This window comes from Pteropus medius, unplaced genomic scaffold (assembly GCF_902729225.1).
Source record: "Pteropus medius unplaced genomic scaffold, Ma_sr-lr_union100, whole genome shotgun sequence".
Taxonomy (NCBI): domain Eukaryota; kingdom Metazoa; phylum Chordata; class Mammalia; order Chiroptera; family Pteropodidae; genus Pteropus; species Pteropus medius.
Window position 1 is genome coordinate 12,074,087 of NW_024349796.1, and position 12,256 is coordinate 12,086,342.

Sequence of the window (12,256 nt, forward strand, 5' to 3'; positions counted from 1 at the left end):
GAGATGATCTAATGTTCTATAGATTACATCTTCTCAGAGAACTCATTAAAAGCCAGTGAGATAATATTGATGATGCCAAACAAAATAAGAATTTGAAAAGCAAATTCAAAATCTTAAGAACAGGAACTCTACCCTGGAAATTAAATTTGATTTGGTGGGTTTTGTTTGAACAGAAAAGAAATACAAATGAGGGCAAAAATCTATTGATCAATGAGAACATTCCTGAGAATATTCTTTTCTTTTATAGACATGACTGTAGACTTTTTTTAATAGAAATTCTTTAACTCCTATTCTTCTCTGTTGAGAAACTCATTCATTCAAACTGTTACTCAACAAATGTCTGATGACATGCAAGGATATGGTAGGTACCCAGTGAGTCGTGTAAGGTCATATTACATGAGCAATATCTCTGAGTTTCTACCACGTCTCCCTTTAGAGTAGCCATCATTACCCAGCAACTCACAGAGAATGGTTTTTATGGTCTAGTCCTCGTCCCTAATACATCTAATAAACTATCATATTAATTTTCATCCACGCCAATTCTGATGATACTTCTGGAGCATCGTAAAGGTGAGATAGAGAGGAACACACTGAGTGCAGAAAGTTAAGAGGATGTTCTTTCTGTAAACAAGTTAAAATCATATAAATGTTGCTTTGCTTTTTAGTATCACCAAGTACTAGCGATTCTAAACAATCCTTGTGACACACTACTTCTCCCCTCTGGGATGCACTGCTCACGCTGCCTCCTGCCTACGTGGTATACCACTGTCACGTTCACACTCAGCAACGTTCAACAGCTCCTTATCGCCTGCCTAGCAACGTCCAGCTCCCACAACATGGCCTCCACGCGCCTCTCTAGCCTCATGTAACATTAATACCCTACCTCAGGGGTCTGTCCTTTCTATAGGAAGGACAGACTGTCATAGTGCATTACCACATACTACAGAATTTGATTTGCTAATATATTAAGTTATAGTACATCTATTTATGTAAAAAATCCAAATGGACTTTAAAAAAAAAGTCAGTTTATGATATTAAGATTACAGAGCCATGACCAAACAAGTTTGGAAGTGCATGCTCCCCAGTTTTCTAAGAGTCTACATAGGATGGATGTGATATATTTATGTTATTAAAGAATTCACCAGTTAAGTCCTCTGGGCCTGAAATTTTCCTTGTTGAAATTTATATTTTGATTACAAATTCAATGTCTTTGATTTACATAGAGTTATTTAGATTTTCTATTTTTTCTTATGTTAGGTTTGTATTAATGTTCTGCTTTTTCTTGTGTTAGTTCTGTGTTAAATTGTCCATTTCATTTAGGATGTCAAATTTCTTAGGAGAAAATAATTCAGAATACTGTATTATTATCTTTTAGAGGTTTGTAGAATATGCTGCGATGTCCCTTTTTAAAATTTCGGATGTTAGCAATTTGCGTTTTCTCAATTTTATTAATCTTTTCAAAGAACCAACTATTGAGTTTGTTTAATTTCACTACTTATTGTCCCATTTCTAGTTTGTCTAATTTTTAGTCTTTTAAGAAATTATTTCCTTTCACCTAGGTTCTTTGTTTTTGCTCTTTTTTTTTTCTTTAAAGTCTGAAAGCATTTAATAATAAACATTTAAAACAGTAGTACTGTTTTATAAGAGAAAGATGGGCGAGAAGGAGGTTGGGGGATTATTTTGGACAAGTTAAAAGACTAGCGAGTGGGCTTGTGCACTAGCCTTGTTACAGAAGCAGCCTCAACACCCATCAGCAGACAACTGGTTAAAGAAGATGTGGTGCAGGTACGCAATGAAATATTCCGCAGCCATATAAAAGAATAAAATCTTACCATTTGCGACAACATGGATGGACCTAGAGGGTATGATGCTAAGTGAAATAAGTCAGATAGACAAAGACAAATACCACATGCTCTCACTTACATGCGAAATCCTAAAAACAAAATAAACGAACATCATGGTTCTTATAAACACAAATATTTAAGAATTAGTGTTTAAGTACTTGCTACCTATGCTGTCATTGCAGTAAGTCAATTCCTAGAAATTTTGTCTTACTGATTTTTTCCTCTGTCATGCATCTCTTCAAATTATTGATAGTTCTATCTTTGTGTATCAAATAAACAGTGTTTCTGAACTAATATTGGAGTAATTATACTACTCAGCATGTGAATGTTAATTCTAGAAATAAAATGGTTTTAGAATTCCTTTTAAAAAAGCTTTTGTGAAATATCTAATTATTTGTAGCACTACTGGTGCTTCTAAAAGAATACATATTTATCGTAACATATGAATGTATGTATGTATCTATCTATCTCTATCTATCATCGATCATCTATGGACAGTATATTCTCTCTGCTAAGAAGCTTGCTCAGCCCTAAGGTGTGGACCCTAAGAATTATTATATATTTCTAGTATAGATACAATGATTTCTTTCCTTATGCTTCTTCCTCTCTAGAGAAGAAAAGTCCATATTAATGTAACAGGCTACCTTTGTAAAGCAGTCATTTCACTTCAAAAATAAATAAATGAATCTGCAGTAGTTTCTGCCACATATAAATGTCATGAATTGGAGAATGCTGGGTGAATAATGTACATCATAATACTTGTTTCTATTTAAGTGTTTTGTGATACTGCTGTTTATCATTTTGCTCAGCTGTCGAAAAAAGTCATTGTAGAAGAAAAGCTTCTACTTGGTGTAAAACCAAGATGTCTTTTCTTTTCCATTCTACAATGCCCGTCATTTGTCAGGCTGGTGTACTTTTGTAGTCCCCTCTCTCTCCAAAAGGCATTTCTGAGAAACTGCTTTCCAAATTTCCCCACTATAATTTCTAAGGAGTGTGCAAAAAGGTGACATTTTGAAGCATGCTCCAACAAAGCAATGGTAGGAACGAAAGACCATTTTTCTCAGTCTTTTGAGTGTTCAAGACAGAAAGAGTGTGAAGATGTTTCCCACACACACACCGTTCCCAGCAATGCTACGTACTCGAGCGGTTTGAAGAGAAGCACTATAATTATATGCTAGCTCTCAAAGGGGTATAATTTCTTATTGCGTCATCCCTTTTTGGGGGGTGGTAGTGGTTTAGTTCTATTTCGCTCAGATTATAAACTATAACTTGTAAAAAGAAAATGCATGTAATATATGTCGCCATGGTAAATTGGATCATTTCATAAATGTCATGTGAATGGCACAATATGGTGTGATCTTGCTGTAATTTGCTGCAAAATTAATAAAAAGAGTATGTTTTAACTTTATCAAAATGAAAGAACTCACAGTAGCATTTTAAAAACAGTTCCAACATAAATAAATGCATTTTCCACATCAAAGTTAATGTATAGAAATACGCTTTTAGGAAAGTTAACTCGTTTGGTTTAAACGTCTTTGTTTCATTTTGGTAAAATCAATCGAAGTTGCTATGAACTCCTACAATAGAATGTTTGCTTACTATTGTGTTAGTTTGCTGATCCAGGAAAAATACAAATTCTGGATATTCTTAAGAGAGGAAGATGCCCATATGAGATAAGGAAACTAAAATCAGGCTTTTAAAAAGTGCCACCAGAAAATAGTTAAATTAGCGTATGTGTGAGATAATGAGCTGAATCCCTGGTATGCATTAAGTGCTAAGGGGGCTACCTGAACTCGTCGGCACCACTCGAATCTCCATGAGGATTGTACTGATTACAAGACATTAATTGGCTACTAAATTATATGCACATTGTTATTTCCTAAATATTTAGGAATTTTTTAACAGTTAGGATTAAATTCACAGGACTTACTATAATGATCCCAAGGCAAACGGACAAGCTTCCATCCTACCTTAGGACGGTGTGCGTGAACATCTCGTTTAGCAACCTGCTGTGGACTCTATGTTTAAGTAGGACCAAGCATCTCTACCCACAAGTTTGCCTTGGGCTCTGGAAACAATACAAGTTTAGAATTTCTGCTATTCCTTGGTATCAGTGGTGTGATCTTGGAGGAGTTACCTAATTTCTCTGAGGCTCGGTCTCCTTAATTCCGCAATGGTTAAACTAGTAACTACTTCACACCTTTAGTAAGGGCTGAATTAACTGACTAAAAATGTTTGCATCAGTCTTTGCACATGGCGAGTACGAAACAAATGGCATGGATGAGAATCTTACTGACAAGTTTCTGTCCTCCTACATTTTTAGCAATATGTCATCCGCCTGCCAATCTGTCCTACACATTTCAAAATGCGGCACTCCCATGCAAGGTACTAAAACCACACGGGAGCAGACTAAGGTGGAGACCAGTCCCTCAGCCCATGAGCTTAAACATCCCCCAGGCCTGACGAACAGGGGAGCCTTGTGCCTTTGCCACCGATTGGGAGTGCACATGACTTGGGAAGTGATCGGCACACTGATCTGGTGGGCCATGGAAGAAGGAGGTTGGCTACGTTCTGCTCTGAATAAATCCATATCATCAAAAAGCACAAAGGGGCGCGACAGTGTGCTGACTAGTTTTTAAAACAAACTCACTATACTGATATCATACATTTGTCTATAACATATATCATATATGTGATATAGCATAATTCCATTTCAGTCCATCTATCTTACCTATCATATATCTATATCCTGTTTTGGCTGCTCTTGCCAAAACTCTTAAAATATTCATATTCTGTAATTGCCTTCAAAATCTATGATCCCTAAGCATACTACTCTCTTCACGTGCCCCCTTGTCTGGGAGCACCCAGACGGCGATACTACTCTTCGCGTGCCCCCTTGTCTGGGAGCACCCAGACGGCGATACTACTCTTCGCGTGCCCCCTTGTCTGGGAGCACCCAGACGGCGGTCATCACTTGCTCATCTGCTCGTCCCTGGGGCCGCTCCCTCACACGTGCTTACGAACAAGTCTTCTCACTTCGCGTGCGAGCTGGTGCTTCTCCCAGTTGTATCCCATTCCTCTTTTTCCTGACATGGGCTGACACAGCTGTAGCCAACTGTTTTCCACTGGCACCTCTGCCACTACCCGAGGTCCACCATTATGAATGGCCTGGTGACCCCGAGGTGCCGATGAGGGGCTCTATTCTCAGGGCCTCTCATTAAGCAGAAGCCACCCTGTTCCACATGTAGAAGAGAACATCCCTTCACTCTTGGGCTGCCTTCTGTTGCACGGTACTGAGCAGAGTCGGCTGGCATCCCACCAAGACCCGCTCTCCTCTTCCACGGTGCACAGCGTAGCTCAGAGGTGGCTACCCCGCCAGGGGCCGCATTTGTCCAGGACTCCATGCAACAAGTGTTGCCGTGTGACCAGCTCTCACCAACAGGATGGAAGCAGAAGAGATGTGTGCCTCTTTTCAAGACTTTTAAAAGGTGGGGGTTGTTTGCCTGCACTGTCCTTTCCTTCCCTAAGGGAAAGCAGAGCTATGGAAGAAGCCTGTGTCCTTGAATCAGCAGGTGCGGGGAGAGCCACCAAGCAACCGCGACGAGCTGCCTTGGAGGGGTTATACAAACAAGAAACGAACTCCTATATTGTTTGGGCCACTAGATATTTTGGAGTTTGTTAATAACATCTGTTTAGGTCTCGGCAGCAATGCAATGGGCCTCATTTGATATCATTTTACACATACTGTTTAAGTCAACATCCAGGTACTCCCTGACATCCTGTCAATGCTATCTTCACTGATGGATCTAGCCTTAAATGCCTAAGGTATTATTATTTGGCCATGTTTGTATACCCTGGCCCTGGGGGTGAGTTCATGCCTGTGGAGACGCCAGATGTGTCCAATCGTGTGGAAGTCAACTTAGACTGAGGCTGGAAACCTCGCCTCAGGTACAGTTCCGTCCGTTTTAACTGCAGGTAGTTTGTCACCATACTGATTCTTGGATAACTCCTTCGGTATGAGCCTTTCTATCAAGCTCAGATCCATTTTCCCATTCTTTTCTCATTTGCATCCCAGTATCTTTGTTCCTGTCCTTTGTAGCTGGCCCTCTACATTCTCAGGGTAATCAGCTATTCCTCAGCTTATCAGCTGCAAGAGAAATGTTACCACACACCTCTGCTTACGTCTCTGAATGGGAAACCTCACGACTTATGCCCAGATCTTCATGCCTCTTTTTTAAGCCCTAGGTAAACTCCCCACCTTTCATATCCTTCACCATCTTAACGCTTGTAGCCAATATCCACACATTACACTATTCAGAGCAAAGCTCCTCAGAGGCTGAAGACACTTGTGCATTACATTCATTTGTACACTTTTCTATGTGGGGAGCACAACATATAAGGTAATCTATTTCTGGAAAATTTACACATTGACTTTTGAACATGTTGTGGTAATTAATGACAAATATCTAGTTCTGAGCAGATAAAAAAGCATTGATGAACTGCAGGAAAGGGTACATTATGCAGAGAAAGTATATCTTGCTCTATTTTCTAACATATTTTCTTGAAAATTATCACTTTGGCGGAACAATCAATTTTCGTGAGTAGGGTGCTTCTTCCTTATGACTCCATCCTCCCCGGGTCAGACCTGGAATAGTCCCTTCAGTGATGTCTTTCCAGTTCATCAAATGCATTTCGACACCCAGGTTCCTGCCTTATTAATCTGTTTTTCAATGACTCTTAATCATTTCTCTGTTCTGGCTCTGTTGAACATTACAATCAACTATTCTTTCTTTTTATACGATTACAACTATATTTTCAGATTTCAGCCTACTCGCTTTCAGATTATCTTATGTATTTTGTTTTCCATTTTTAAAGAAAATAGCTTAGGTTAGATCCTCTCATTTTGAGGACACAGCCTTGGGTACAATTCCAGTGTGATTTAACAGAGGCTCAGTGATGTGTAAAACGAAGAAAACCATTTGAAGATGAGATTCGGAGGACAGAAGAGAGTGAGCCCGCTCCTGACCAAGCATAAGGACACACTCACAGTGATGTCCCCGCTTCCAGTCCGCATCCTGCTTCTTTAATCTCTGCTTCTTTGATAGACAATGTTACAGCTACTCTGATGGTAAAGAGTGGTCCATAGACCAGTACCAACAGCATCACTTGAGAAGTTTTACAAACAGCAAAATCTCAGTCCCCTCTCCAGATTTCCTGAATCAGAATCTACCTTTTTAAAAGATACCTGAGATATTCACATGCAAATTAGAAGTTTGAGCATCCTTGCTCTGGCTGACCTCCTAGATTTTGACTGTTGAAGCTGAACCCTCATGGTTTTCTCAGCCAAATTGAAGAAGACAGGCAAGTGAGAGAGAGAGAGACAAGGTAGGAGGGGTGGAGACAACTCCCAACAGAAACAGAAAAGCACCTAGACAACCTTTCTTGGATGTATGTCTTCATGAGTCAGGCCATATGCTAGGGACTTTCCTAAGTCTCTTCACCTCATCAGCAGCACCTGTGCAGGTGTCCGTATCAGGTATTCCAGGAGCACCAGCAAACACACAAAGGGCAGCAACCTCGAAGGGACAGGCTGGAGCCATACAGTGCAACCCACTCTGGGTCAGAGCTTACTGGATGCCCACGTCTGTGTGCTCTACCTATGAGTTCATAGACCCTTCTCCACATAACTTGGGACACTCTCTCTAAAGTATCATCCAAGCCTGGGGCCCTATCTTGTTTTTCTGGACATAAGTTACACTAGATGAGGAAAGAGAAAGACTGGTCAACCTCCAACTCAGGACAGACGTCAAACAACTCATGCTCTGATTCCCCAGGAAAGGAGAAGGAAGTACGGTGATATCTTAGAAAACTCACATTATATCTATCTGTACTAAGAGCCAAGGCTGTTCTTAAGATAAATGGACTTATTTTCTCAAGTGCAGTGAATTGTAATCTTTTTTGGATCATGTACACCTCTTGGGTCTGATGAAAGTACTGAAAGCTCTCCCCTTAAAGATACATAAATAAGCAAACCAACAACAAAATGCTCAGATACACTCCTCTGCACAATTTAAAGACATATGTAAATGTGCCTTTAATGCCCTAGGGACCAAAGATTCTATATTAAGGACTCTTCAACAATAACAATGAGTCTTCTCCATTTTCTACGCTCCTATTAATATTAATAATTACTGTGCTTTAGATGTTCTCTATGTCTTCACTTTGGCATCTGTATTTTTAGGATGTGGTGACTCAGAGCATTACTTCATGCCATTCTCGAGATCTTGGCATTCACATGGGGAAGAATTACAACATTTCTTATGGAAGAATAAGGCGAACGTGCCCTAGCTTATGAGATTGGATTGAGTTTCCGATGACAACTGCCAAAGAGAAAGTTCCCTTTCCAGAACGCAGAGTGCCCAGCATAGTCCCTCGGGCCATTTGGGGCTGGCCTGGTTCCTAAGTTATTATAACAAAATGAGAGTTGAACTACTGCCTAATTTTCTTATATGCTCCCTAATATTATTAAGGATTGTGGTTGCATGAATTTTAAAAATGTCCTTGAATACAATTTTACAGTTTATGATTCTGACATTGTTGACAACTTTTTAAGCATGTACCATGCTATCACATTGAAAATGACAACAAACATTTTGAGAAATCTTTTGTACCTTTACTTAAGCAAGGTATACTTGATGCTATATTTTAACATGTAATAAAAATCTTTGTGTCATATGCTTTGTGTTTATACTTGGATCATAAGAAAATAATAGAAATTGAAGTAAAATATGAATATGATTTAGAGATAGACAACATGGAGGTTTCAAATTCATGAAACAGTTCTATCATATCTGCTTTCAGATTCCTATCGGTAATTCTCTCTGGCTATATATCAGATTTCACAAAATTTTTATTTTTTTCTACTATAAAATTGTCAACAAAGAAAATTGGAAGAAAAAATTTTAAAAGAAATTTTTTAAATGTTAACATTTTAAAGTATGTCTTTTCTTTCGTCCATTTCTAAACTAGATTTTGGCACATGGAAAAGACTGACATGCAGAAGCATCTAAAAACCACTTTCTCTCCACCAAAGTACACGTTAAAATATGTCATTACTTCTTTTCTTCTTACTGCTGAATAATATTCCATGGAGTGGATAAACTACATTTTATCGACTCATCAGTTGATTGACATTGGACTATTCTGCATGTTGATTATTATGAATAGTGGAGTGATGAGTGCTCATGAGTAAGATTGTGTGATGAGATGTGTTTTCGTTTTACTTGGGTATATACCTGGGCATGAAAGCACTAGGTCATATGGTAACACTATGTTTACTATGTTGAGAAACACAAGATTGTTTCCTGTATGTAAAAGTGGGTGCACATTTTCCATTCCTGCCGGCAGTCTATGGGAATACCAATTATCTCCACATCCTCATTAATGCTTGCTATTAACTATGCTTTTAATGAGAGCCACACCAGTAAGTATAAAGTGGTATCTCATTGTGGTTTTGATTTGCATTTTTCTGAAGACTAATAATGTGAAGCTTCTTTTCATGGCCTTATTGGCCATTTGTGTATCGTCCTTGGATAATTATCTACTTAGATCCTTCAGCCATTTTTAATTGTATTGTCTTTTTATTATTGACTTATAAAGGTTCTTTATATGTACTAGAGACAAGTCTTGTTGGACATATACTTTGCAAATATTTTCTCCCATTCTTTGGGTTGATGTAGGATATATCGACCCAGGTTAGTTGGAATCTGTGTTCTTGTATGCCAGACATCAATTTTTGTGATGTTGTAATGCAAATGTATAAAACTATAAAAATTCTTTGTACTGTTAAGATAGAAGGTTGGAATAAGAAATTTAGATGCAGAACTGTAATTTCCATTTAGATCTATGCACAAGTGACCTTTGTTATTCTATCTTCTATGGTATTTGGAAGAAAAAAATGTTCTTATTTAGCTAATATCATTTGTTAATATTACTCTTCCAACAATTCCAAGGCAGATGCTCAATTTATTTCCCAGTTTACTTCGAACCCCTACCTTCCAATTTTTTTTGACATTTGTAAAATTAAAAATAAAATGAGCCTTTCTTCTATGCAAAGGATCACCTACGTAGCCTTATATATTATGTTCATATTAAACGTTGCCCAGAAATACTCCTGAACCTACCATCCCTGTGAAATGCAAAAGCACACAGAAGACATCCTGATAAATACAGTCTTTGATTCCACTAGTAGAACATCTCCCAAGTTAGTTTTGAAAGAGAATAATTCCTTACCTTCAATTCTGAGAACTCACCTGATCACAAAGGAGGCTACTGTTTCTAGTGCCAATTTTATCACAATCACAGGATTTGCAAACATCTATGGCTGACGGATCCATACCAACTAGTCGGAAAAAGTAATCCTTACACAGTTCACAGTTTCTTCCTGTGTCAGAGAAAGGTTATGCATTATGACTTCCAATTCATTAAAATCAGTTGCATAATTCAAAATTAAAGACTGTATCCCTTTGAGGGAATTCTATAATTTTCGGGACGTCCGTTTTAATGCACCTTTCATCTCTACCTGCCAATTTGGTGATCCAGAGCATATGAAACAATGAACCTGTTACAAGCTGTGCTTTACTTCATTAAACTCCCATCTGTTATATAATACCGTACGTCTAAAAAGCTGTGCTTTGGAGGGGCCCATACATTTTGAAAGAGTTTCTTTCTAAACTTAAAACTTTTCTTGATTTTTAGAGCCAGACACTTAATCTAAATCAAATATGAGAAACTTCTACAGGTATGGAAGATGACAGTTATCTAGTTAGAAACAACTAGGTATGTAATATTAGAAATATCTTCCAGAACTAAATATTGTAAAATAGGAGACTGCTCTTACTATAATTCATTATTCTATAGTTAACAAAATTAAAAGCAAATGCTTCTGTTAGTGCTTATGGTAATTATTTTTCATTGCAAATATCAATAGAAATTTTTCATATTTAGATATATCAAATACATTTTACAATAAATATTAGAATACTCTGGCCTATTAAAAATATCAGGTAATTCCTTTAGTTTACAATTTATTAATCAGAAAATTTCCCTTACAGTTTGATAAAAGAAAATAACATACAGGCAGTTTTTAAAATAAATGAGTAGCATATATGATCACTGAAATAAGCCGAAATATAACTCAAGATGATCAATTTCCCTTTTAAACATTATGCATTCTGCTCAAATATTCCTGAAATTGGCCCAATATGAGAAGGCTATGAAAATAATTTAATCAAGTGAAAACTCACATTCTGATGGATACTGGCTACTAATTATAAATTAAATGGATTTATAGTACTTTTAGAATATTTTCATTTACATATGCTGATGATTCCCAACTTCATATCTCCAATCTAGAAATATCTCCTTTAAATGTCATTCATTGGTTGTTTATTGGGTGATCACCATGTTCCAAACAACGTGCTAAGAGCTGAGGAATGCAGTAGGGAGCAAAATATAGGCCGTGCCCTCCTCACAGAACTTTCCTGCAGTCTGGTGGGTAAGATGATTCTCTTAAATAATTACAGGAATAAATGCATGTTTACAAACTGTGATTAACATAAGGAGCCACTAAAGTATGTCGATGATATTGATCTTTTCTGAGGCATCGCAAAAGACTTTTCTTAAGAAAGGAACTCCAGAACTGTGTTCCCGACCTCCCACGAGAAAAGCTCTCCTATGTCTCTTGGAGACACACAGTAAACATGTCCAAAACAGAACCTGCCCTCTTCTCCCTAAGCTTGCTCCGCCTGTGTTTCCTGCCTCAATGGCTGACACCAACATTGACCCTATTGCTCAAACTGAAATGCCAAGCAGGAGTCACCTATACCGTGCACCTTGCTCAAAAATGCTGTCGTTTTCCATCCTAAACATCTCTCGGATCAACTTCTCTCTCTCCATAATAAATTAAAAGTACTCTGGCATTATGTCTCACCTGGGCCATTGTAGTATCCTACTAACTGGTTTCCCCAAACTTCTTTCCCCAAATTTCTCTAATCCATCCCCATTTTATGATCAGATGGATCTTCTAAAAACATGAAACTTATTATGCCCCTTTCCTATATAAATCCCTTAAGTGGCATCTCATTAACCTTAAGAGAGAAGCCAAACTCTTTGTCCTCTAAAATCTGGCCTTGCCTTCCTTCCAAGCACCTTGTCTTACAAACAGCCATTAGCCGGTCAATCGTTTCTTCCAGGGTACCATGTTTTTTTCTCCAACTATTTCTCTTATCGGAAACCTTTGTCTACTCCCTGCCAATTCCTCTTCCTCTCACTCCATCACCTGGTTAACTCCTGTTACAGTTGCCCTATCTTAGCACTCATCACACAACTTTGTAATTGTTCCTTCAATTGTG

The 12,256-nt window shown here is 38.1% G+C and overlaps 1 protein-coding gene across 1 annotated transcript in view; it reads right to left on the reverse strand.

The window, feature by feature from the left end:
• USH2A (usherin) overlaps window positions 1–12,256 on the reverse strand; it is a 576,091-nt gene that overhangs the window by 450,966 nt on the left and 112,869 nt on the right. The window contains 1 exon segment of the mRNA XM_039883360.1: window positions 10,157–10,287. Within this exon segment, the coding sequence (XP_039739294.1) occupies window positions 10,157–10,287 (131 nt within the window).